Source organism: Perca fluviatilis, chromosome 17 (assembly GCF_010015445.1).
Source record: "Perca fluviatilis chromosome 17, GENO_Pfluv_1.0, whole genome shotgun sequence".
NCBI lineage: Eukaryota > Metazoa > Chordata > Actinopteri > Perciformes > Percidae > Perca > Perca fluviatilis.
Window position 1 is genome coordinate 14301589 of NC_053128.1, and position 27219 is coordinate 14328807.

The window sequence follows — 27219 nt, forward strand, 5'->3', positions numbered from 1 at the left end:
ACTAGAATATTATAGATAGTAAATGCTTTTATTTACAATACACATTGAATCCAAACAATCATCTCTTGAGTGTACAAACTTGTCACGTTTGGCCAAAAACTGGAATAAAGTGAAAAGTGTTGATCCTCATGTCTGAACATCAGTGACTCTGAACTCTGGTGAAGTTGATGCAGCGGCCCTGGAGACAACCGAAGACAGACACTACAGTCAGATATCAATATCGACCACAAATGGAGTTTATTACATACTGTAAAGTGGCAGAGTCTGTAAACACAAGAATATATCAAACAACACTGGATGTAATGCATCTTATGCGTTTTTATTTATCTGAGCAGTGGTAATGGGAAATATCCCACTTGAGTTAATGCTGGCCTTGGATTAGAGCACTTCATCAGTTCAATCAGAACGCCTCACACAGTGGCACTAAAATATGAGGACAAATCATCATGTAAATAGTGTAAGAAGACAACAATCCTAAAACATTGTCTGGAACCTATTCCTGCTGTCAAGCGTTGATATTTAGACCGTTATTTATAAGTTGATGCAGTAAGCTGTTAATTGTCTGTTGCGTAGATAATTAGAGGGTGGAGGTTGGGCTGTATTATTTTCTGTTATGAATTAATTAAATCGCTGTGGAGTCAAGAGACTGGGTCTATTCTCTAATCAAATTAACTGGTGACACTTTATGGCAAAAGCGTAATTATTTCTTGGTGACTGCAGGAAGTCTGGCAGGAAGAAATGATGATGAAAGTATTCTAAATTGGTAAGCAGCCGTGTTTTCTTCCATCTGAGAAAAAAGTTGAATTGATTTGGAGGGAAATACTGCAGATGTTTCTTCACCTTGTCCTGAGGTGTCGGCCTCATGATTGCCACTCTGTCGTACTGTCTCCTCAGTAATGCCCGCAATGCATCAAAACGCCCCTGAAAGATAAAAATGCAGATAAAGAAAGATATACAACATGCGCATCATAACGTGTGCGTGTATTTGTGTGTGAGAGTGTGAGGCAGAGCGATAGAGTCAGAATCAGATAGATATTAAGCCTTAAAGCAGTAACCATCTGCCAATACGCAGGGTTATTGTCTCACCTTGATGGGAGTGTACCATTTGGATTGTGACGGGGGGTTGTAGACCGGAGGAGGCCGTGGTGGAGGCCGATGCGTGATGGGCTCCTCAGCCCCCTCCGGCATAGTGACCACAGCATTTTTGGCTTTCTCGAGACGTGACCCTTCCTCTGTGGACCCCATCTGGCCCCAACGCACCTACATACAGACCATGGGTACAAAAGACAGACATGAGAGACCTGTCTGTTAGTGGCAGCACAGCAGCCAAATAGTTAAGAAGAGACACTGAACACACAGCGACTCCACCATAACCAATGTGTGTGTTCGTCAACACTGCCAAAATGTTGGAGTTTGCCTAAATGAATGTTGTTAAAAACAATGGTGTCGATGTGAAACACTATGAATATTTAATATGATTATTGTTTCTGTATTTTTTTTTCACCTCCATGCGTTTGATTCCTCCAGGACCTCTGCCTCCATAGTATGAAGCGTCCACTGTGGGCCACCTGTGTTTGGGCAAAAGATCTTCTTCTGGCTCCTTGAAAACAACAAAAGTAAATTGAAATAACTTTACAATTAGTTTCGGGGGGATGTTAACTAGCTCTGTGTGTCGTGCACCTTTTAAAGATGATTTTTTAGGGCGTTTTTAGGTCTTTATTTCTACAGGACAGATGAAGACATGAAAGGGGAGAGAGAGGAATGACATGCAGCAAAGGGCTGCAGGTCGGATTATTTAACATTTTCAAATGAGTCAACGCGGAACATAAACCACCCTGGCTGAAGTCATTGCTCAAGTGATGCAGTACCACTAACAGTCAGTAGATGCTGCCTCCACAGAGCACCATCTATATATCTATCTATATCTATCTATTCAGCTTCTTCTATCTTGAAATTATTATCACTTAAAATTATCCTCATGGTCTAAATCAGGGATCTTCAACAGAGGGTCCAGGACCCCTAGGGGGTCCTCAGAGTCAATGCAGGGCGGCCTACAAATCATTGTTAATGTTTTAATGTTAAGGTTTTTTCAAAAGTTAAAAAGTCTTAACATGACTCTAACATATTATTAGCAAATATAATAAATCCCTACTGCTAACCGGCCTGTAGGTAAGGTAGTCACTATAGCCATCCACACAGTAGATATAGATTTGCATAGTAGATAGATTAATCCTAAGGATTCACTGTGCCACATGTATGTTTAACATTAAAACATGATTTATGAAATCATGCCAAAAATATTAGGCTATTTTAATAGCTTAGTATTCTATGCAAAATAAACGATATGTATAGAGGTTTTAGGCCGCCCTACATGTTATTGTAGGCCCAGTTTAATATGCAACTTAATTTAATACAATATATGTAGCAGGGTGTCTCTGCTCGGCCTCGATTTTAGTTAAGGGGTCCTTGGCTTAAAAAACGTTGAATAGCTGATTTCACTACTTATTTTAAGTGTCTTAGAGGCATTTAAAAATATCTTGTTCTGTTAAAAAGAGAGGTGTGTTTAGAAGTGTGTTTGCTTGATTGACAGGTGCTGCAGCCTATCAGACACAGCTGTGGTTTGTTAGATAGTTAGGTTACTTTCTCATTCACATACAAGTGCCCAGCCCGCATGGATTTATAAGACACTGATGATGTAAGAGAAATATGTTTTTCAACAAGTCTGTGGTCTACTCACAATGACAGGAGGTGGAGGAGGTGGACGAGAGGGGGGTGGGTCTCTGATCACCTGTAAAACAATATGAAAAAGTAAAAACCTACCATTGTCTATGGAGAAATTAAATAGGAGTGTTACTATAGGAACCCTGGCCAAATTGCAACACTGAAACTTGTGGGCTATGCTTCTATAAATAACAATAGCACTGAATTATGGTTCGTGCTTCCAAGAGGCCTGAATTGGAGATGCATAGACTGTAAACTCACCACAGTGCAGCACAGAGGCCAGAACCACCAGAACAAAGCCAGAGCCAGTAACAGCAACAGAGCCAACAGCAACCAGAGCACCCAGGTCCCATCTGACTACAATAAACACACACTAATCAACTACACCCATTACATCATGCAGGGTGGACATGTGTTTATGTATCTTGTGTTATCATTACACCGGCACTAATACCACCGAGATCTGAGCCATGTTTACCATTACTCACAGAAACTTATTTCCAATTTTAAAGATGCATGCTTTCCTCTTCAATTATAATAGAAGATGGGTAAAATGTTGACTATGCAAACTGCATAATGGCCTGTATTGATACTGTAGTGATACTATCATAACCTATAAAAAAAAAGAAAAAGGTGTTTGTTTTGGTACTATATGATTAATACTCACACAAGTTGTAGCATAGATGGTGATGGGACTGGAGATGTAGGATTGTCCATTATTCAGGCTGACCAGCACATCAATTGATCTGTAATAAGGTTTATTTATTTGATTAGGACAATGCACATTAATCAACATTTCTGTAAGTTAGCCAGTCATTTTCAACTATAGTCCTAGTTGCATGCATGTCTTTATGGTGGGAAGAAACCGGAGCACCCGAAGGAAACATGGGGAGAACATGCAAACTCCACACAGAAAGGGCTGGGAAGACCTGGGTTCAAACCCAGAACCTTCTTGCTGTGAGGCAGAAGTGCTAACCACTGAACCTTGTAATTATTAGGCAGAATCGAAGAAGACAACACCAGGAGATGAAACGCTTTTCTTCCAGACCTATTAAAATGTACACGTGATGTCCACGAAGCCGTCAGTGTGGTGGACAATTGAGAGGAGAATGGTGAGCGGGTGCATGTGCATGTGCGTGTTTATGGTGGTGAAATATGAAGTTTTATTGATGTATTGTTAATGAAGGGGTTTACAGCTACAACGTTTGAGAAGCACTGCCATATAGCTGTTTCTCGGTAACCGTGTCGGTTTCCCTGTTGGCCTTCCAGCGCTATTAGTGCCAAGAACGTTGACTCACTGAAAAAGGAAGTCATTGCCATTAATATGCTTATCATTTTTTGACCAGATTTCCTTATTTGCCATTATAGTTTGCCGTTTAATACTGTTTGGTTCCAGTGGTTTTGAGGGTTGGACTTGAGCGGAGATTGTTTTAGCTTTGTCCCTGAGAAATAATCAAACTATGCATGGGTGTTTCAGTAAGGAGAGAGTGTTACAGAGTGGGTGAGACCTCATGGGAAGTGAGAGGCGACTGGGGACAGATAGAGGAGGGGGCGAGAGAGCGCTGCTTGAAGTGGGTGAAGTTAAATCAGCTTTGGCTCGCTCTCTAAATACCACAGAGATATTCTGGTCGGACTGGCTTCAGTTCATCCAACACTTTGAGCTGTTGATAGTTCTACTGTAAACATTGTTCTCTTTTCTCTCTCCATCACGCACACAACAGATTTATAGTTTCTAATTTGAACCCGCTGTATTTGCACAGGCCTAGTGTTCGGATTAGTCAAAGGAAGAAATGTTGATGGATCTAAACGGATAAATTGACGCACAGTGATCTACAAAATAGTTTTATTGTTGTTTTTTCAGTTTCCATCAGCTTTATGAAATAGCGTTGTGCCGGCGAATGATGCACTTTCTTTTTAGCCTGGGTCGATCTGGCATTGTCTGTCAAATGCCAGGGTAGTGATGTTATAAAATTATGTCATGCTGATTTTTTTTCTTTCACAAAAATGAATTTCTTTTCCTATTTAAAGTGCTCATATTATGCAAATTTTCAGGTTCATAATTAGAGGTTATATCAGAATAGGTTTACATGGTTTAATTTTCAAAAAACACCATATTTTTGTTGTACTGCACATTGCTGCAGCGCCTCTTTTCACCCTGTGTGTTGAGCTCTCTGTTTTAGCTACATAGTGAGGCATCTCACTTCTATTCCATCTTTGTTGGGAGTCGCACGCGCAGTACCTAGGTAAGTACTGCTAGCTAGTCAGGAGCAGAGTATGAGGGCGTGCCACGCTAGCAGCTAGGCGAGCATTATAACGTGTGTTACAAAGTGACGCATGTTCGTCTCTGAAGTAAAGGCTGGACTACAGTAGAGCTGTTTGGAGCAGTTTGTGAATAGTGTTTTCTGTTGGAGATGGTAAGTCCCTTTGGGGTGGACTTTGGGCTTTTTCACTTTGTAAACCTATAACATGCACAAAAAGATACACTACCGGTCAAAAGTTTTAAAACACCCCAATTTTTCCAGGTTTTATTGAAATTCATGCAGTTCAATGTCTTATTGTACTCTGAAATGAAAGAATAGAACAAATGAGCAATTTAAGTTAAAAAAGAAATCATGGAATCAATTTATAAACCAAAATGTATTCTAAATTTTTGACTGATCAAAGTAGCCCCCTTTGGCAGATATAACAGCTGAACACACTTGTGGCATTCTTTCTACAATGGAAACCAAATATTCTTCAGAAAGTTCTTCCCAACTCTGTTGCAGAAGTTCCCATAAATGTTTGGCACTTGTAGGTTGCTTTGCTTTCACTTTTCTGTCCAGTTCATCCCAAACCAGCTCAATGGGGTTTAAGTCTGGTGACTGTGCTGGCCACTCCATGTTTTTAAGCTTACCATCTTGTTCTTTTTTCGTAAGGTAGTTCTGGCATAGCTTGGACTTATGTTTTGGGTCATTATCTTGCTGTAGGATGAACCCCTGACCAACTAGGCGCATACCAGAGGGTATAGCACCTTCTTCTAGTCTTCAGTAGTCCATTGCCGATGTTTCTTGGCCCAGGCAAGCCTCTTTTTCTTATTCTGACATCTTAGCAATGGCTTTCTTGCTGCAACTCGACCCATCAAACCTGCAGCTCGAAGTCTTCTCTTTACAGTTGAAACTGAGACTTCTTATTACGACCACTATTAAGCTGTGCTTGAAGCTATTGTCCTGTGAGCCGCCTATCACGCAAGCTGTTGACTCTCAGAAACTTGTCTTCTGATTCTGTTGTGGCTTTGGGTCTGCCAGACCTCTTCCTGTCAGAGTTTCCCCCAGTTTCTAAGTGCCTTTTGATGGTGAAGAATACTGTACTCACTCACACCTTGACTTTCTTCGCAATTTCTCTGTAGGAAAGACCAACATTCTTAAGTGTTATGATGGTCTGTCTCTCTTCCATTGTTAATTGCCTTTTTCCTGCCATTTTTATGGCAACACACTACTTTCTGCAGTACAATACTGTTCAAATAATGCTCACGAGGGTATGGTACCACAGTATGTTCCAACAATACTTTTATACAAACAGAGGGGGTTGTAAGTAATCCAGACAAGTTGGAACACATGTGGGAATTGGTAGCACCAACTTTCAAAGCTTGATCAACCTCCAGAACAGCTTTACGTTGTTTACCCATTTCTTGTTCCCTGAAAAAGGCCTTTTTGTAAAATTCTGAAATGTACATTATTTTTCAGTTTTGGGTAACCTTACTTTTTTTTTTAACCTCAGGCAGTTCACCACTTACCTTTGTACCATTTCAAGCTATAATGCCAAAAAGCATAATATGAGCACTTTAAGGTAAACACAGGCTCAGTATTGCCTTGACGGGGAGAGAAAAGGCTGATGGGGTACGGAGCTGCTCATGACTCTGATTTCAATCACAAGGGTTTTACTGTGCAACAAAGAAAGTAGAGAAAAACCAGGACAGAAAGGACAAACAAAAAGTCATATGAAAGCTTTAGTCACCTTTTTCAATGTTCAAACACAAGTGTAGTTTCTCAGCTGTAGATTACGAAATTCCTGACACTACTGTTTGTTTTGATGTGGTGGGACTGGGGCTGATAAAGCTAATACTTCCACATTGTCCTTATCACACACAGCCACCTGCGTCTGTGTGTGTGTGTGTGTGTGTGTGTGTGTGTGTGTGTGTTTTCGACTTACTCTCCGACCTCGTGCAGAACAGGAGCTGGACACAGCAGATAGCCGTCTCTGATGACTTTTGGCTTCTGGTCTGACAAGAAATAGAGACGGACAAACTGTGAGAAGTCTTACTGCCTATAAAGAAAGGATGTTCTCGCAAAAATATTACAAAAAAAATATACAAAAGTTACAAATCATTTAGTTCATCATCACTTTGGCTCGCAAAACAAATTTGCCTCTGCGTGCACTTAGGGTGTTTCAAGTCCTGAAAGACAATGGATCATGGATGAGTTTACAGTCCTAGCATTTGTACATCATGTAATATGTACCTTTACTGTCATGATGTTACATTTCATGTGTGTGCATAATACACACAAAAGAAAGATTTTGGAATCTTGTTTGGTAATTTGCAATGCCATGCTACCTCCAGTAACTATTTTAATTGAAACATGTATTCACATTTTTTTTCCCCTCATAAAAGATATTTCACAGCCACGTCACAGCCAGAATAAAAAAATTCAAAGCAAAAAGGATGATAGCAATGGAAAGAATAAAAGACAATCCAGAAGAACAGATAAAAACAAGCTGGTTAGACGAAGAAAAGGAAGATAAGATACAGTCACGTGTTTTCCCTTCATGTACTCTCAGTGACATTAAGAGGACACCGATCTCTTAATAGACTAATGAGACAGAGAACATGTCCTCCCTCCCTCTGCTCAGTCTCATAATGTGTCCTCTGTTCTCCGGCTGGAGTCAATAAAAAGCAGCCACTGTTTGTTTCTGGACGTCATGATTTCCACTGCAGCACAGACATCTGCACATGGTATCACATTTCACCTCCTAGATGATGCTATCTCAAAGGGTATTGTAGTACTTGAGCACATGTTTTGGCTTCAATGGTGAGTAAACGTGAAAAATAGCTTCATACCATAAAGGTTCAAATAAGTGCATCCTTTGCATTAGCATGCAAAAGCCAACTGTGAATCCGCTGACCTCTGAGGCACAACTGTGGAAGAACGTTTTGAGTGTGTGGCATTTACTGACCGTATGTCTTTTGATTGACAGTGAGGGAGCAGAGAATGTTGTCTGTCCTCCTGGATCCGCTGAAGCCACTGCCCCTCAGCACCACACTGAAAGACTCTGAGACACACCAGACACACATTACACTACTGTGACATATGGTGCTTACATCGCAGCAAACAGAAACAGCAATTACCATATTAAACAGCAAATGATTGAGCAAAAGAAAACTAAAGACTAACTGAGCTTAAAATTACAAATGTGAACCTCATAGTGACGCTAAAAGGAAGTCAAGGGAGCCTATTAGGCTTCATCCTCTCTATCTACAAAGTTTTATGGCAATCCAACAAATCTTGGTTGAGATATTTCAGTCTGGACTAGACTGAAAAGTGTTGAAAAGAGTGTTGTAATTCTGTAAAACAACAGAGAAGTATGTGTCAGTCAGTGTGTCTCCTCAAACAACCTTCATTTTGATTGAAACGCTGGATAAAAACAACAAAAAGAACACAGAGCACATGAAAACATCGTTAAAAAAAATCCCCAAAAAATAAGAACCATTAGAATAATCTTCAGTCCGGACCAACCGACAGACTAAAGACTAAAGTTAGTGTTGCTAAAAATGCATTTGACATAATCATTTACACCATATGTTTAGTGCATTATTATATTCAAACATTACAAACTCTTCACCACTAACTTATGTTACACCCGGTCTTTTGAGTAGCCGTTTGACAGGGCAAGCACTGACGTGTGACAAGAGGGGGGGAGGGGAGAGGGGGGGGGGGGGTGTTTGTGTGACGGCTGATAACCCCGATTCGCAGGTGTGTGTGTGTGTGGGGGAGATGATGGTGGAGTTTCATTGAGGAGATCGCTTCCGCAGTGGAAAACCAGACGCTACTACATGGCGAAACGCACTGAGAGAAAGAGAGTTTTCTTGCCTTTCTTGTTTTCCCACTTCACATACTTTTGTAAATACACCTTTTAAATCCTGTACTACAGCAGCAAGGAAGAGCGGGGCTGGCCCGGGAAAGACGCCGACGGAGCGGATCCGAAGCTATGGCGTGGTCACCGGAGCAAGCAGCCACCTTCAGACGCCAAACCATGCAGATCCTGGGTGAGTCAGTAACACAGCACTAGTCTCGCATTGCCAGACCTTCCTCCACAGCGCTGCAGAGAAGGGTCTGGCTAGTCCACGCAACATTCCGGGAAGGGAGAAGAACGTGCTCTGGTTTATTGGCTTTTTATTTTATTTTTTATTTTTTTTAAACAATCACAATCGTCTTGGGCGGTGCTGAGCGCCGGACACAATTCTCTAGAAGTAAGAAAGACAAACACTCATCCAGGCAAGTTAAGGCCCTGACGCACCAAGCCGACCGTCAGCTGTCGGTTCAAGATGGGCCGACGGCGACCGACCGTCGCGCTAGTTTGTGCGGCGTGTCCCGCGCCGTCCCCAAGCGTCGGCCTTCGTGAATCGAACGCCGGCTGTCGGCCAATTCATCTGATTGGCTGTTCAGCTCGAAAACGACTGTGAAAGGCACACCAAAGGCTCCTTTCATTTTTCATCTGATCTGTTCAATCCGATACACATAAACATAGAGCTGTCAAAACTGGTCAAAAATGAATGTTCCTTCTAAAAAACACAGGTTCGAAGAGTGGAATAACTATTTTTCACATTATGTCCATAAGATGGCAAACGTACAACAAGATATACATAACTACTTGTGTAGGTATATTTATTCTACATGTCTTTTAAAAGATCTCTACATACCTACACATTACAAAATAAACTAACGTTTCATTCTCACGTTGAACGCAACACGTGAGAAGAGACAGGGGGATTATGTTAGCAGCCGTGTGCCTTTGTGTAACGAGCCCAGGTCAGCTTTAGTGCCTTTGTAACACTTACCATTCACACAAACACTCGACGGCTCTATTGTGAATACATCTGCGCACGTCTGCTTCAGGATCTGTGTGGAGATACAGATGACGGTTGTAAGTCTGATGCTACGTTCACGCTGTGTGCCGCTGAATGTTTTTGTGTACTGTTATATATATATATATATATATATATATATATATATATATATATATATATATGTATATGTGATGACATGAGCTCACCGAGTTGACGATGTCTTTGAGGGCATGAAACCCGGACAGCACCGGGAAGACTTGTTCTGTGCCGTCTGCTATTTCAGCAAGCTGAGACAAAAATGAAAAGCTGACCTACCTTCAACTTCATTTTATGTTATACAGTATATCAACAGTTTACATTTCAGTGTTCATTTTTTTTGCTGCCTCTCTGGGAGGTCGTCTGCTCGCTTGGGTTCAGTGCATTAGCAGCGTTTAGGGAGGAAAAGGCTGTTTCTAGGAGATGAAAGCTCTGGACAGCTGGCTGAAGCTTTCAACTCCTGCTTTAATGATTGCAGAACAGGAAGCTTGCCCGTCATTATTTGATTAGAGAGTGATGTAATTACTTCCCTACGCAGACCACAAAGTACACTGGGTTAGTAACCGGGCAGAGAAACCCTTGCACCCACTGACTACTGGAGACTTTCCCTGTCATGACTTATGTCATTTTGAAGCCATTCAGATATGCTTATGAATACTTATTATACAGATCAATACTGTCACTATAATGTGATTAAGGAATGCTTCAGGGCGGGGATTGCGCAACAATGGATGCCACTTTAAATGAAATATTGTAGTATCGTCTTTCTCAACTAATGTAATTACCTTTTTTTCCCCTTGCACTGTAGATTTGATTAAGGATAACTTATGACCTGATGCTGACTGTAGTAAAGATCATGGCTACAAACACTGAGAACCAATGGTTCTTAAACATTTTGTTATTTTATAGGATACATTTCAATCTTTGTATTTCTTACAGTCAACAAAGTAGACAGTTGGGCTGATTCTTATTCAGCATGAAAAACACCGTTGAGGACACATTAAAATTTCATTCTGATTTCTTTGTCCTGAACACAATGCTCCCTTTCAATAACTTGATACCTGCACAGGAATAAATCAAAGTCTCTCCGAGGATATGATAACTCAAAACATGCTGCCTCAAATAAATGATTCCATGTTTTGACATAAACCAAATGCAGCATAAACCACACACTATAAATCCCTGCTGTTCTGTCCTTAGGAGGTTCCAGTTGAACTTAAACTGACCAAGCAACAAGGTCAAGGCGTGTTAATAAATCTGGGCCAAAAACAGCAGTCTATTGAAGATCTGACCACAACCTAACCTAACACACGCTAACACACACAAACACACACACACACAGAAAGACAAATACAAGCTCAGTGTTTAAACAAGTAACAGAGAGAAGTGTTTTCTTTCTCACAGTGCTGCATGGCAGTCAGAGGCCAGCGAGTTAACGTCCTCTACCTGTTTGTGGTCAAAGTCCATGACCCCGACACAGTACACTCTGGCTCCGAACCCTCTGGCTTTGTCAGCCTGGGAAGCAAAATGCAAAGAAAGTCCTAAATCAAGTTCTGCTTCTACTGACATACAGTAAACCTATGTTTATGAAATAAATCATTGATAAAAGATCACGAGTGGTTTATCTTGTTACAGATCGTTTAATGTCAAACTCTGTGTGTGTGTGTGTGTGTGTGTGTGTGTGTGTGTGTGTGTGTGTGTGTGTGTGTGTGTGTGTGTATATAAATTAAAACTTGCCATTTTCCAAAACATACCATATGGTTTTAAAGTGATACATGTTTTGCTGATTCCATGTAGCAACTGGCTCATTTCATGCAACATGACACACATATCCTTGAGTGTTGTAATTCAGTAAAACAACAGAGGGATTCGAGAAGTATGTGTCGGTCAGTGTGTCTCCTCAATCATTCATTTTGTTTGAAACCCAAGATAAAAAAAACAACAAAAAGAAGACAGAGCACATGAAAACATCGTAAAAATACAAAAAATAAGAACCATTAGAATACTCTTCAGCAACGTGTGTCTGCTCTGTGTGTGTGTGTGTGTGTGTGTGTGTGTGTGTGTGTGTGTGTGTGTGTGTGTGTGTGTGTGTGTGTGTGTGTGTGTGTGAGATACCTCCTGTAGAGTCAGTTCAAAGGGGAAAACCTCCAGCTTGCCATCAGTCAGAACGATAATGATGCTGGATGACGGTGCAGTTTGTGTCTTCATCTGCTCTGACACCTGAAGAGTGAAAGACTCTTCAGTCTAAATAGCGATACTCACACATACACTGTGCACGTTTGCTGCTCCTAAAATGATAATGACACTTTCACTGTTGCATGTTTTGGATTGCTGAAACATTTTCTGTTGCCAGACCCGATTGGAGCTGCGTGAAATATCCGATAACATATCTAATTTACTTTAAAATACCAGTATACAGTATGACACAATGGACCAAAATATACAAGGCACATAGCCCGCAACCAACCGTTTGTTGGTTGTGTAAGTGTTTTAAAGTAGATTTTACATACTCTATTCTAAAAATTAAAGCACGTTTAGTTTGTTGATGTGTTAAATGTCCCCTTTAAGTGGCAGTTCATGTTAAAAAAAAAACCCACTAAAGTGACCATCGGTGTTAGAAATAAGGTTCCTGGCAGGCAATCATAATGTTAGATGAACGTACCTAGGGGTGTCGGACTGGGGGGGAAAGTGGACTGAGTATACAGGGCCCTCATGTGAGGAGGGCCCACAAAGATACTAGAATGAATAGCCGTGGATGCGGGGAGAGGCCCATAGAGAATGCCTATGTACAGAGTCCAGAATTCTGTGCTACCCCACTGAGCGTACCTACCGCTTTCATGCCTTCGTGCATGTAAGTTTCACCGGCAGGTTTGATTTGGCTCAGCTTCTCCAGACCCTCATCGATCTTAGACCTGCGCAGCCAGACCACAAAACATTGGACAACACAGGTTAAATAGAGACTGATAAGAGCTTAGTTTCTGTGTGATCTTGTTATCAGTGGCATGCTGTTTTTCAATGGTGAGGAGGAAGATGGGTTAGGCAGTAAGGCAGAAAAGGAGAGAAAGAGATGAAGGAAGTTTGAAAACATGAAGCTGGTACCTGTCTCCCGTTAGTGGCAATATTACAATTGCTCTGGCTGAAAAGACTATGTAGGAAACCCTCATCCTGGGACTGAAACACACAAACAGGAAGCTTGTGAATCTTATCTGCAGCACAAAAGGGGAAACATTATAAGTGGGTTTGGTCCTCGCGTCAACAAAAAGGATTCCTGTAACTGCTATTAAATATTAATTTGCTTATGATTGGACAGAAAATATATTACTGGTAGGGTGTAAACATTAATGGCAATTAGGACTTGATGAAATACGATAATAATGATATGATGATATATATATATATATATATATATATATATATATATATATATATATATATATATATATATATATATATACTGAAACAAAACATTACATAAATTGCGTTACTTTTTGGCATGGTGTTCCAATATGGTGACATGTGCAAAACAAGACCCTTCTTAAAGTTTATCTTTATATATGTTTATAGGTACTTTTCCTACTATTATCTATATTTTGTTGTACTGGTACTTACTGGGTGCAATGACAATCAAGATAAATCTAATCTAATAATATTAAAGGACGTGAAAAACCCTAGCACACCATAATAATGATAACTTATATAAACAACATTTATATAAACAGTGTTGTTTATATTATACATTATTATTATTACATATTATTATTATATTATTATTATTATTATTATTATTATATTATTTCAGTGTTGTTTATGTATAAACACAGAACATGACATTATGTGACTTTTTAATGTGAAATAAGGAAGTGTATTGTTATGTAATGCCACAAAACAGCAATACATTTAAAATGAATTTCTTTACATAACATGACAAAGCAGATTATTAACATGTTGTATAACATCATAACATGACATGACATACGTTAATAAACCATGAAATTAACATTACAATTCATCAAGCAGCATTTCATTCCATTAAAATGTCATATATATATATATATATATATATATATATATATATATAATATCAGAATCACTAGACAACACGAGACAATCTCAGTGCCTTGCTCACCCACTGATCTCCACATAGTAGGAAATTGAACCCCTAAATTTGCCACTGTTACTTTCTTGCTCTACCCTTCGGGCTGTGAAGGAGAACTGGACCTTTGTCTGTTGTGGTCAGTGCCAACTTCAACATCTGGCCAGATGTTTTGCTCTCATATTTAGCAACCTCTTATTAAACCTAAAGATATCACACACACACACTAATGCACGCACACACGCGCGCGCACACACACACACACACACACACACACACACACACACACACACACACACACACACACACACACACACACACACACACACACACACACACACACCCTCTGCAATATTCCCCAGAGAGGTTTTAGAGCAGTTGGTGGCCTTGTATAATGTCTGCTGCCCAAAATAGATATGGCCTACTTTCTACTCACTACTACGGTTTGTACTATAATTTAAAAACCCATAACAACACCTCAGTGTTTAAAAAAAAAAAAAACTTTTTTTTATTCCTGGTTGTCTGGAAAGCATTTTTCACTTGGTTTTGAACTGTGCTATCAAATGTTTTGTAATATTCCATATTTTATGGAGACTATTTAGTATAAATTCCTAAAATCTGAGAAAGGGCTGAGAGGAGAAGAGAGTGATACAACGCTTACCTGACAAACCTGTTGGTGAGCTGCTCCACAAATCCATAGATCTCATGCCAGTGTCCAAACACACTGCCCGACCTGCAAAAACAGCCAGCGCCAGAGAAAGAATCAGACATATCCAACACAAGACTTAACACCAACCCTGAAGACAACACAGGTGTACTAACAGTCCATCAGTCAAATACACCAAACTCAATTTGTACAGCTCATATTTCATGTATTAAGCTGCATTAATTAAGTTTTGATGCTGCACAATGGGTCTTGGTCAATGTATTCTGTTGTTGCATAGAATAAACAGAGAACAGATCATTTAATATGTTGTTGTAAACTCATGACTTAGTTTTATTCATACTTAACATCAACCTAATACACCACCGAGAGGAACTCTGGAGGAGCTTTAAACGAGTAAAGACATCTGACTGCAAAAAAAACAACAACACTGTGTCTAGCCTGGAGTGATGCATGCAGCAGAGAAAGTTGGAAAACTAAACACAGCCATACATGGAGAGGACTGAGTCAAGACTCAAGTCTCTGCACTTGGGTATTACATTCATACATTGGTCTGTCCCTGGTGGCTCCATTATTCATTAAAGCAAACATTGCTGCATGCATGCAGAGAGATACGATCCGCATTGACTCACCTGTCTAAAACAAAATAAATATCAAACGCTCCATCACAGGAAGTGTCGTCGCCATCACGCAGCGATGCATTAACACAGACACTTAGAAAAAGTAGGATTTGACAACATATCCATATCAGAGCCATAATCCATGCGTTTCATATCAGCAGTGTTTGGTTAGCTGCTATCTTCCATCATCTTCCCAGCATCAGCCCGGCGGTTCACATGTTGAATCACTGCTGAGTGGAAGTAGCCGACATGTGGGTTCCCTGGACAGAATTGGGTTGGAAATAAACGGGGCAGGGCACACAGCTGCTGCACACCACTCTCCAACCAGCAGCAATACAAACACAACAGAGCTTCCCCCACAAGTCTTCAAATTAAACTGTAGATGCCAATGTATCAAAAATACTACTCCACAACTATGATAATGCTAATAAATATATTTAAAAACCATCATTTTTCCATGTTGTTATTTGCTTTGATACAATTCTCATTTGTTTGTATGTAGGCTACCTCTGATGTCCTTATATTATTATGCTATTTAATGAATACATTTATTTATTGTTCACTGCACATTCATATAGCCTACAATCCTGTAAATGAATCAGAATTAGCCGTACGTCGACTATGGTCCCTGGAAATACGTTAGGCAACATAACCCTAAAACACCAATTTAAACAGCTATTCAAATATTTTAAACGCACGCAGAGGGATAACAAAATATAAAGGTAATGTTAGTAAAGATATCATACAGAAAAGCATAATGCTACAATGGCAGGTACTAATTCAATTAAATCAAATTGCATATATAGGCTATCATTTGCTATACATAAGCTATTTATTTACCTGGAACAGTGTAGCCTACATACATACATATAAGTTATCACATATCAACAAAAAAAACATTTAGTAAATATGAATTTTGTAAACAAAAACTTAATTTCATGAAATGCATGTTATGTTGCAAAATAAGAAAGAATGTGGGAACAAATCTTCATTACACTTGATTTAATCTTGTAATCTTGCCTTTATTCATATGTTATATGCTATATCTCACTCCATTATGCTTTTATTTTGAAGGCAAAATCATTTAGGTTCCTGTGTTAAAGATGCCATCTCTGACTTAACTTGTGGTTGCCAGTGCAGCTGGCTTAAAGAGAGACTGACTGAGATAAGAAAAATATAAAGAATGACAGACTGATGGTACAGATGACTTAATATAACTACAGAAAATGTGACTCATACATATTCCTGTATTTTAAAACAGAAGTGAAGGGAGCCATTTTTCCTCCTATGAAACAAAAAAACCCGTCTTGTTAGTGTCTAAAAAGTGTTTTATTACTTTGCCCCATTACAGTTCAGTCAATGAACAATTCAGCAGTGGTTTATTGCAAGACATTTCTCACTGACGCATAAATCATTCCTAATCATTTGTACTGTATGCCTGATGTTTTTTTTCTCCTCAGAACAAACAAGTGCATCATGTTCGTGTAAATCTACTGCAGATGGAAAGCAGAATTGAATAGGCTAACAGAACGCCCTTGGTATGTCAGAGTGATTTGCTGCCTTGCATGAGTTTGATCCAAAATGTGACTCCCCAAAAGAAATTAAACCTACTCCTTTGTCTCACACGAAAAGACTTTGGACTTATTGTTTCTTCCAAGCATGTCTCCTCAACACCAGGACATGACCATGTCCTCATAAGCACACTTTATCATGTTAACAAACAGAAGCATCAAAAATGTTGTAAGTAAAATTCCCTCTCATGAACTGTTACATGTAGGCTATACCATCAATCTGAAATGTTCAACACATTCCAGGAGTTCTTGTGTGTGGTGTAGTGCTGTAATTATGTATTTCATTGTGTTTGCAGGGATGCACTGACTGCCTGTGGCTTCCTGGCACGTTTGATTTCAACTTTTAAAAAGGATGAAGTCATGACAGTAAACAACTGAAATAATAGCATACCAAAGTCATTTTGTCAGCAAATCGTATCCATTCTGTTTAATCTTGTGCTAGCCAGGGATCCCCCTTGGACATTTCATGGATGGCTGTTGTGGATTATGTGATCTGGGCTTTATTTTTTTGGGTGTAGCAGTTGGACTAGAAGACAAAGACAGACTTTTGTTGCATGTCCCCTTCAATCATTGCTCACTCCTCCTTTATTTTATTTTAGGGTGTAGCCACAAGTCTGGTCCATTAAATGAAAAGCATTCATACTGTCAGTAAACAATTGGCATTTTAGTTATACACAATTGTCGCCAAAAGCAAGAGAGGGATATTTATTTCAATTTTGGTTGAGATATCTACTGGGAACTGCTCAAACCACTGAAGATACTGTAAGATTATGTTGCTTATATTAAGAAAGACTTTCTAATCTAATCCTAACAGAAGTTAATGTAATATAGGATTTAAGAGATTTTTTTGCAGGAAAGCTCTGGAGATTATTTTGTTTATCAATTTAATAAATGGTCTTTTTACCGCATAGCCTACACTCGTCTATGCTCCAGCTACACTCCTACAGACTTACCAGTTGGTGGCAGCAACGCACCGTTTTGTCGTTGACTATCAGGAGAGAAGAGGCTAGGTTTGACGTTATCCAGTAGCTGAGAATATGTATGTGTTTTGTTTGGTTGTTTTTTTAAACTAAAATGTGATTTTTCTTAAACACAATGCTGGCTTGGTAGTCATCCGGATATGGCAGAACTGCCTGAACAAGGACATCGACTAATGGTGAGCTTTATAACCCTGTTTTCAATCACTTCCGCTGGCTAAAACAATGCATGCGCTAACCGGGGGCCGGGGAAATGTAGCTTGCTAACATGGCTTGCAAATAACAAAACAGGCCGAGACACAGTTTGAAGATAAAAAGCTTTGTTTCAAAGTGAAATAGATAATAGCCTCTGCGTTGAAGAGTTGCTGCGGATGTGGTACAGAGTGGTAAACTAGCCTAGGCTTTTGACAGGATGATGGAGTCGGTAAACACGAGTACTATGGTAACGTTACCAACGTTAGCTTTAGCTAGCTTAAACACACGTTTTTAAATGGGGTTAATCAACACTGGCAGTTGTGTCACAAACACTAGATGTTAGCACTGTTTTCTGCTCTTTAATCTCTACCCTGTGAATTGAAAAAACAACAACAACTGTGGTTTACTTTTCCTTCCACCCCCCCTCCAAACTCAGCCTAGCCTCGCTGACTTGCCTTGTACCAGATGAGCTGGTACAAGATGCTGCTGAAGATGCCCCAGAAGCTGCTGCGGACTGCCCACTACATAGAGCTGGGCAGCTACCAGCACTGGCCGGTGCTGATACCCCAGAGGATACGACTGTACACCTACGAACAAATCCCCCTCTTTCTCAAAGAAAACCCCTACATCACAGACGGCTACAGGGCCCACCTGCCCTCCAAACTTTGCCTGAGGAGGTGGGAGTCATGTTGGAAATGTATACTTTTATTAGAGTTATTTACTACGTTCCAGTCATGTTCAATAGAGTATTTATTGTTGTACTTATTTGGTAGTTGGATTACTTTCTGGCTTTATGGTGTTAGTTATGTAGATCCTCAATATGCAAATATCCTGCATATTACAGTGTATGAACATTACTATTGTGCATGTTAGTGTGTATACAGACTGGCCCTTGTTGACATGTGTACATCTTTGTTTCTTCTATTCTGTTGCAGTATTTTCATTCTTTCCAATGAGACTGTGAACATTTGGAGCCACCTTCTGGGTTTCCTGCTCTTCTTCTCTCTGGGGGTCAATGACCTCTCCTCAGTACTGCCAGCCTCTGGAGCCAACAGAGAGGACTACGTCATCTACACTATAGGACTGTTCTGCTTTCAGGTAAAACGTGACTTGGCTGACTGTGAGGGTGACAAAAGCTGTGATTGTCGTCTTCTGGAGTTGATGATAACAGAGAGAGAGTCTTGCAACCTCATCCACATCTTGTTGTTTACTGTGTTGTTTAGATCTGAATTTTTTTAAAGACCTACAGTGTATTCCAGGCTTATTATAATATGCTTTCCTTAATCCTGCCAGCATCCATGCTCTCTGTGCATGATCTACAGGTGTATGTGTCTGTAATGTTACTACTTTAACAGTTTTACAGCCGTTCACAATTATTAGTTTATTATGAACATCTTCATTAGCTGAATATTTGTACTGTATATAAATCAAGTTTGTGTGGCTTAACAAGCTGATTCATGTAGGTTCACGTTTCCTACCACAGGTGCAATCAGTTCACCTCAACCCAAGGTGTGTAAGCTGTGTTTAGGTGTAACTGTTGTAAAGGTGGGGCACAGTGTATTGTATTACAAAGAGGAATGGTAGTGTAGTTCAATGTAGAGACAGTGTTTCTGTGTTAGCTATGTTACAGTTTGTGTTGTAGGTTGTGTAGCAGCTGATAATGGGATTGGAAACGTGTTAATGCTATTACTAGACAGTGTGAGTCCCACTTACAGTAGGTGTATACTATATACTACTATATACTTGTATATAGTTTCCCGCCCATCCTCCTCCTTGAGCTTGATTTATGGTCCTGCGAAGGCTCCACGCAGAGCTTTCGCCGTAGCCTACGTAAGTGGCCTGAAGTTTATACTTGTGCGTTGGTGTGTGCGTCGATCTCAGCAGGGCCGGCGTGCGTGCGTGTGTGCGTGTGTGTGTGTGTGTGTGTGTGTGTGTGTGTGTGTGTGTGTGTGTGTGTGTGTGTGTGTGTGTGTGTGTGTGTGTGTGTGTGTGTGTGTGTGTGTGTGGTAGAGAGAGTGACGGCGATTTAGCTTCAGAGCGAAACTGACTCTAGAGTCATAGTGAGAGAAACAAAGTGTCTCCCCTGTGCTTTCTGATGACGGTGGAAAATCTGTAGCGGGAAAAGTTAACCCTCTCCTTGATTTGATGTTGTTTATGGAGAAGGAGAACCAGGAAATGAGTCGGGGGGAAATGCAGCGCTACCGAGCGACGTGCGTCGCTGCGACGTGTTGTTACACGTACGTAGCCACGGCATAGATTTTACGCAGAATCATAAATCAAGCTTTAAACTCCTCCTTTTCTTTGTCCACACAAGTGCATTAGAAAAGGTAAAACAAAACAAACTTGATAAAACTAATAATGACAATCATAAAAAAAGCTCTAATTTGTGTTGGATGTTGTGACTACATAGTTGTGAGAGATGACACTCACAACTATCTTCCAGTCCGTAATGGTACTGTGTGTTTTCATCGCAGGTGTGCATGTTGTGTTCTGTGGGGTATCACCTATTCGCGTGCCACCGGTCGGAGAAGACTTGCCGTCGCTGGCTGTCGTTGGACTACGCGGGCATCTCTGTTGGCATCCTGGGCTGTTATGTCCCTGGGATCTTCTACGCTTTCTACTGTAACGCTGTAAGTGTGAATAGCCAAGATTTCTTTCTCTCAAAGTGGTGTACTAATAAAGAAACGGAGGCTCCAGCTCTGATTGGACTGTATCTAATCGGCTACTCTCCTGTCTTGCAGTTTTGGCGACAGGTCTACCTGCTGACCGTGCTGTCCCTGATCCTGGCCGTCTTCTGTGCTCAGGTCCACCCTCGTTACCTCAGCAACGACTGGCAACGGATTCGGACGGCGATCTTCTGCTGTGTGGCTGGCATCAGTGTGATTCCTGCCTGTCACTGGGTCTGGCTCAATGGAGGTTTCACCACTGCTGTTGTACAGGTCAGGAAACCGAGTAATATTAGAAAACGAGCAGAGAGCGAGATGCTCACATACTTACGTTTATTACACCTTCATATACAGTACACTAGTCTGCAGCTTCATTGAGAGTCTAGTGTTCATGTAACAAGTCTCACTCATGAATCCCAGCCCTTTCTTCCACCCCGCTGTATAACGTTTAGTCATGTGAATTCTGGTTTTTCTTGTATGTGCAGCTGTTCCTGCCTCGCGTGCTAGTGATGTACCTGATAGCTGGATCTGCCTTCCTGTTCTATGTCACCAAGATCCCTGAACGATATTTCCCTGGTGAGTCCTTCTCTTCTGTACAGGGTTAGTGGGGAGCTTTGGTGTCAAACCAAGTGAGACATTTTAAATGAAAAAGAAGAAATCAGTGATTGAGGTTACGTGACTATTTATTTTTCAGTGTTAATTGTTTTTTTTGTTGTGTCAGTGAAGAACCCCTAAGTGGTTCCTCTGTCATTAGCTTCTCGTCTGCTGCCGTCTCTGCTGCATCTGTAGTTTGGTCCAAACTCCACTAGAGGTCCTCATATCTGACGTTTACCTTAAACCTCCTGCAGACACGGTCTGACAGATGGAAAGAGGGAAAATATTTCCACACTGTATTATGAAGGCAGCACTACCATGAGTGTCAAAATAATGTAACTGTGTAAATACACTGAAAACGTGTCTCGACTACCTCAATTACAGAAAATGTGACTGACTGAGGAGGCCAATGTTTAAGCAAATGCACCACTCTACGTCCAGCATCTGTGACGGCGGGTTCACACTGGATGCAGTAGCACCATGAACGGCAGCTAAGCACTGCCCGCTTAGTGCTGCACGATATGAGGAAAATATCTACTTGCGATTTATTTTTGACTGACACTGCAATTGCGATATGATTCACGATATTGGAAGGAAGGATCATTTCCATTGAAAAATATTAAAATGATTATTGCGAGGACCTGTACCAAAACAAGGATTTCTTTACTTTAGTCTGTAGAATAGGATTTGTAGGGCGGGATGTCTCTATAGCACCATGATGACCTTAAAGTGCTCATATTACTGTAAAGTAATTGAGCCCCGTTACACTATTCCTTCACAAGCCCATTTCAGCCAGACATGGACATGCTCATGTTGCATAACATATAACATGTATATCATCTTTTATATAGACCTTAGTGGTCCCCTAATACTATATCTGAAGTCTCTTTCCCGAAATTCAGTCTAGTGCCAGTCCCACAATGAGCTTTCCTTAGGATGTGCCATTTCTGTGTCTGTAGCTATTGAGGAGGAGAGAGAGAGAGGGGCAAGGTGGAGGGTGGGGTTGTGGCCTTGACCAACTGCCATGCTTCGCTTGTTCTCTGGTCTTTTTCTGGATATTAAATGTTAGATATCCTCCTGAAATATATTTTTATTCTCGTACATTGTGAAGAAAGTATGATAAATAAATAATAAAATTAAAACACTATTCAGATCATTTTTTCCTGTCCTCTCCTAGGCCAGCTGAACTACCTGGGCGCCAGCCACCAGGTGTGGCACGTACTGGTGGTGGTGATGTTTTACTGGTGGCACCAGACGGCTCTAAACATCATGCACTTCAGGCACAGCCAGTCCTGCCCGGCCCAGACCAGCAGCAGCTAAGTTGAACTGATCAAATGTTATGGAAAGGCAATCAGCTGCAGGCTCATAGCTATCATTGTTAGTAGACACCAGTTAAACTCAATAATCTATCATTGTTAATAGACATCAGTTAAACTCAATATGTTAATATTCAAAGATTTCTGAGCAGTGAGCTGCTGGTTAGAAGTCGCTGCCTAAAGGTTTTTCAACCACTAACTACCAGAAGCTCCTGGCTATTAGCAGCTAAGGTGTAAGCCGGTGAGTCTGACGGTAGCTAGTAGCTTTCACTGAGCCCAAGCACTTGGTTACTGTTTGGCTGCAGTCAAAGGCCACTCTATAAGTCTACTGTCTCCAACAGCAGATACGTGGCTTGACTCTACTGTAAATGTTAAATTCTCTTAACCAACATATCAATGCATGAAGCAGGAATTTAAATTGGTTTGTAGAAACAGACTAAGGTTTGGTGTTTTTAAATTGGCGAACATGTTATCTCATGGTCGGTTTAGATTGTGATTGTGTTTTTGTACAAAAGTATTGAAAATATATCCATAAGGATTCTTTCTTTTGAATCAAACAAAAATGATAGCCTGTGTGAACAAAGACTTCTTTGTTTGATCTATCTTTTACTACCAGATTAGATTGTGTGAAATGTCTCGATGAAAGGTGGAAAGCACCGAACAAAAACACGACAACTGGAAATTGTACATGTGGACACTGTGAACTGCCTGTCTCTGGGAGAGAAAAAACCGCCTCAAGCATTTGAAGCTTTTGAACAAATAGTTAAAAAGGTCAATCAACCGATCAATCTGCAATATCTAAGAAAGCAATGTGGAAACCATATCAAGGCTACGGCGCATTGTTTTCTTAGAACTGCTTGATTTGTGTTTTTGGTGTACGTACTGTTTTCACAAAGCCAGTATGTTAGGGCTGCACTAAGCAAGGTGTCCTATCAGCCTAAATCCCAGAGCAACAGAGGTAATCAAAATGTTGAACAATTACCCCCTTTGCTATAACTGCCGTTAATAGAGTAATGGATTTAATCTTTTCACTAAACAGGATGTGCCATCACAAGGCAAGTGATGAAAACAGGCCTGATTCAACGACTATGGCTAAATCCATTGGTTATCTCCAGCCCACATCAGCGGGCTACTTACTTAAATTTGATGAAACATACAAATAGTCGGACTGAGATTTCCAATGAGGCGAACAATGCTGTGTTTATACAGGGCGAGTTCATCCAAATCACAGCGACAGCATTTTGCTGTGCACATTTGATGTGCTCTGAGATTTATGCCACCACACAGATGCAATGGAGGTGAATGGAATTTCGTTTTTTGGAGCTCACAGCATTGGAAAATGACGTTTTGTCATTTTTTTTAAAAGGATACTTTACCGAGTTCCAACAAGCTTTGTATCATACCATCGTGGGTAGTATGTAGTAAATAAACTATGGTAACCTTCCATCAATCTTTCTAACGCTCAGATCTTCATGCTCATCTCCCAGCTCAAAACCGCCGGATTACGCGCGTCGTGTCATCCTGCGACATTTCGCTGGCTCGAGAGCTGTTGCTCGAACTACAGATTTTACTTCCGCATACTGACACAAAAAGAGTATAGAAGCAGATCGAGAGAGAGACGCCCCTCTCACAATTTACAACACAACACAATTTAGCTTACTGTTTTTTTTAAAAACTTAAATACGAGATTTGTTACCAGTTTGTGATCAGCCGTCCGCCATATTGCTTTCTGTGACGTGCTCGCGTTCACAGCGGGAGCATTTGTTGGTCCGGTGCGGCGCGGCGCAGTCTGGTAGTCGGAGGTATTCTACCTTTTGAGCAAAAGGGAATACCACAGCCCCTTCCCTCTGTTCTCTCTGGTCATGTAGCACCATTTTTAAAAACGTTTTTTTGCGCCATTCTACTGCATAGCAACCCAGTTTTATGAAAAGATCCTCTTCCCAGTGGTGAAATACTTCTTTAAGCTGTCACTGATTGGTCGACGCCTGTGGCTTATAAGCCAGGTGGCTATCCATTATCAGCCATGAGATGTCACCCCTGCAACTGTGTTTTTTGCATGTGTGAAAGATGTTTGTTATTGTCTCTTTGATGCTGTTGTTTAAATGAGGCCAGTGTAAAGTGTTACAGCAACCTGAAAACCTGTTTTTCCCCACAGTACACTTTGGGACATATTTTAATGTTTAGTGTTTATTTTTACATAATTCCAGTGATGTTTGTACTTCATTTGCCTTATTATCTTTGAGTATATGTACTGTATGATACGCACTTACTGTTACAATCGGTTTTGGGTCAAGAAGAGAACATAAACCAGAACAAAAAAATTATTCAAAACTCAGACCGATATCATCTTTGCTGTTACACCACAAGGCCAGTATGGTTTGTTTTTATGTAGTACAATTTAATGTTTAGAACAAGTTATGAATTTCAGTTGCGATCACTTTCTTCTGCCGAGCTGGAAGACGCACTGTACAGGTGCTGAAAGAAGCGACTTCATTTTGCCTTTAAGGGTGTGTGTTTATTTGACATGAACATCTAATTATCATAAACTGGCTTAATATTTTTTTTTTAAGATGTCATGATTGTTTTATTTATTGTTTTGTGTTTTCCTTGAATATCATTTGTATGATAAAGCACTGTCGCTGACTTATGAGATGTATAATATTTATTTCAGTGCCTGTGTGAAATTATATTTTTAAACAGTTTGAATGAATAAAGAATGCTGGGAAATAAATTGTTGATGAGGCTTTTTCTTAAAAAACAGTTTATAGCTCACAAATACTTTCATTGAGTTTAATGTCTTTTTACCCTAATTGATATTAATCCCATTTTTGCGTCATGTGCTGGTTTCTGTTGTTCACATTATTGAACAAGAGAGGGCAGCATTGATACAAAAGTTGCACGTTTACAAGAAAGGGTTCAAAGAAAATGTGGGTGCACATTTTCAGATTTTTGTATATCCCACTAACGCACACATTCTGTTCACCCATTTCTCTCCGTGTAAGGAAACGTTTGTTGTCCGATTTCACCAATTTAACCATCCATTGTCGTATCTGAATCTTCTCAGTGTTTCACAGTGGAGGGCTTTGTTCAGCCAGTGAAAGTGATTCACTTCAGTCAGCAAAGTGGAAATGACATGCTTGTTAAACACTGGGATGTCCTGATGACAAAGCAGATTATTGGTAAAATCACATGTTCTCAGACGCCTGAAATATACTGTAAATCCTCCTCTGTCTCACCTTACTATTGTGCACAAAGTCTCTTGGTTGCTTCAGATTTATTTAAAAAAACTAATCCAGCAATTATTTTGTGATGTGATTCCTGCGATGTTGTCATCCATAATGACTTCTGTATATGCTGTGTCATAGTTTTTGTAGGAAATGATACGCAATCACTAAATCGCCTCATGCAGTAATGAATGTTTGTGCAGTTGGTGTCTGATGCTGTAATGATGGAAATCCTCCTGAAAGTACAGTTGGCTTATAGTTGATTTTCACTGCGTGTCATCCCCCATCTCTCTCCCACTTTTCCTGTCTATCCACTGTCACTCACTCTGAAATAAAGGGAAAAAAACCCAGAAAAATAATCTTTAAAATATCTTCTATTGACTTGTAATTGTGTAAACAATTTTTTAAACAGTTTCAGTAAACAGTTTCACTGGTTTTTTATTCAGTTTTGTTGCAGCAGTGAGATGAGCCCTAAATGATATGGTAGTTGTGCAAGACTTAACCTTTTCATATATTTAAACTTATTTAATCATTGACATCTTGGTGCAAACAAATCGCTGACTCTTAGTGTGTTTACTCTTAATAAATAAAAGATATACCTGAATGTGTAACTATGGACTATTAAGTAAGCGTGTATCTGTCTTCCTGTTTTTGTGTCATTCAGAACTACTTTGACCATAACAAGACATTCTGTAAGTGTTTGAAAGTATAATATTTGTGTTAGCAAATAATAGCCATGAGTACATTACCTCATGGACTAATGGATAGTTGTGTGGAGCCTGACGCAGCGGCACAGTGTTAACTGTTAAGGCTGCTCAGGTTGCCAACACTATCATCATCATTTTGGGAAACTTTCATTTGGGTTAGTTTTTAATTTAAAAGATGAATTTGACTCCAAAATAAGTGACAATTTCTTTTAAATTTTAACATAAATATACTCTTAGCTCCTTTTAGACTTCAGCTAGTGACAAAAAGTGCAACTTTACATTTACTTTTTACATTTTTGCATCTTCCAGCATATTTGTTGTCAAGCTTTTTTTTAAAGGGGCAGTGTATCACAATAACTATTAATTCCAGCTGTTGATATTGACGTATGCAGATTATCCATAAGAACCACACCATTATTTCTGAAAAGACAGATTGCTGCTGGGTTTATGTCATTTGAAACTAGTACATTAAAGCTGTGGGCCATAGATCCAAAACAATGAGCTGAAAGATGCTAAAACACTCCATAGAGTCTCCCTTGATATGATAGACATGGTTAATGGCAATAATTCAGACACAAGCTCTTCATTAAAAATGTGTCAGTTTAATTCAAGTATTGAACATTAAGGCAGCGTTTGTACTGTATATAGGCGTTGAATGTCAACACTGTCAAAAATGAAAGTCAAACAGACTTCCCCTAAAGCGTGATGTAATCACTATCACGATTCAAGTTCA

The 27219-nt window shown here is 40.0% G+C and overlaps 2 protein-coding genes across 3 annotated transcripts; one reads left to right on the forward strand and one right to left on the reverse strand.

Annotated features, from left to right (window-relative positions):
- Positions 1-9: 9 nt before the first annotated feature.
- On the reverse strand, positions 10-15535 carry antxr2b (ANTXR cell adhesion molecule 2b). Of its 2 annotated transcripts, XM_039778841.1 has the most exons (18): positions 15249-15535; positions 14614-14685; positions 12959-13030; positions 12690-12771; positions 11975-12079; positions 11306-11374; positions 10030-10110; positions 9815-9875; positions 7933-8028; positions 6910-6979; positions 3389-3467; positions 2983-3078; positions 2738-2788; positions 1505-1600; positions 1200-1260; positions 1087-1136; positions 841-921; positions 10-178 (listed from the first exon to the last, which is right to left on the reverse strand). In XM_039778841.1, the coding sequence occupies exons 1-18, from the start codon at positions 15371-15373 to the stop codon at positions 140-142; spliced, it is 1386 nt and encodes a 461-aa protein (XP_039634775.1). In that variant the 5' UTR covers positions 15374-15535; the 3' UTR covers positions 10-139. The 2 variants fall into 2 exon arrangements, with proteins under 2 accessions (XP_039634775.1, XP_039634774.1); XM_039778840.1 differs by having other exon boundaries at positions 1087-1260; positions 15249-15533.
- A 2226-nt stretch (positions 15536-17761) lies between these two features.
- LOC120544943 (progestin and adipoQ receptor family member 3-like) lies at positions 17762-25286 on the forward strand. The gene is made up of 7 exons (XM_039778843.1): positions 17762-17963; positions 18416-18656; positions 18915-19077; positions 20454-20609; positions 20721-20918; positions 21131-21221; positions 22417-25286. The coding sequence occupies exons 2-7, from the start codon at positions 18445-18447 to the stop codon at positions 22557-22559; spliced, it is 963 nt and encodes a 320-aa protein (XP_039634777.1). The 5' UTR covers positions 17762-17963; positions 18416-18444; the 3' UTR covers positions 22560-25286.
- Positions 25287-27219: the final 1933 nt, after the last annotated feature.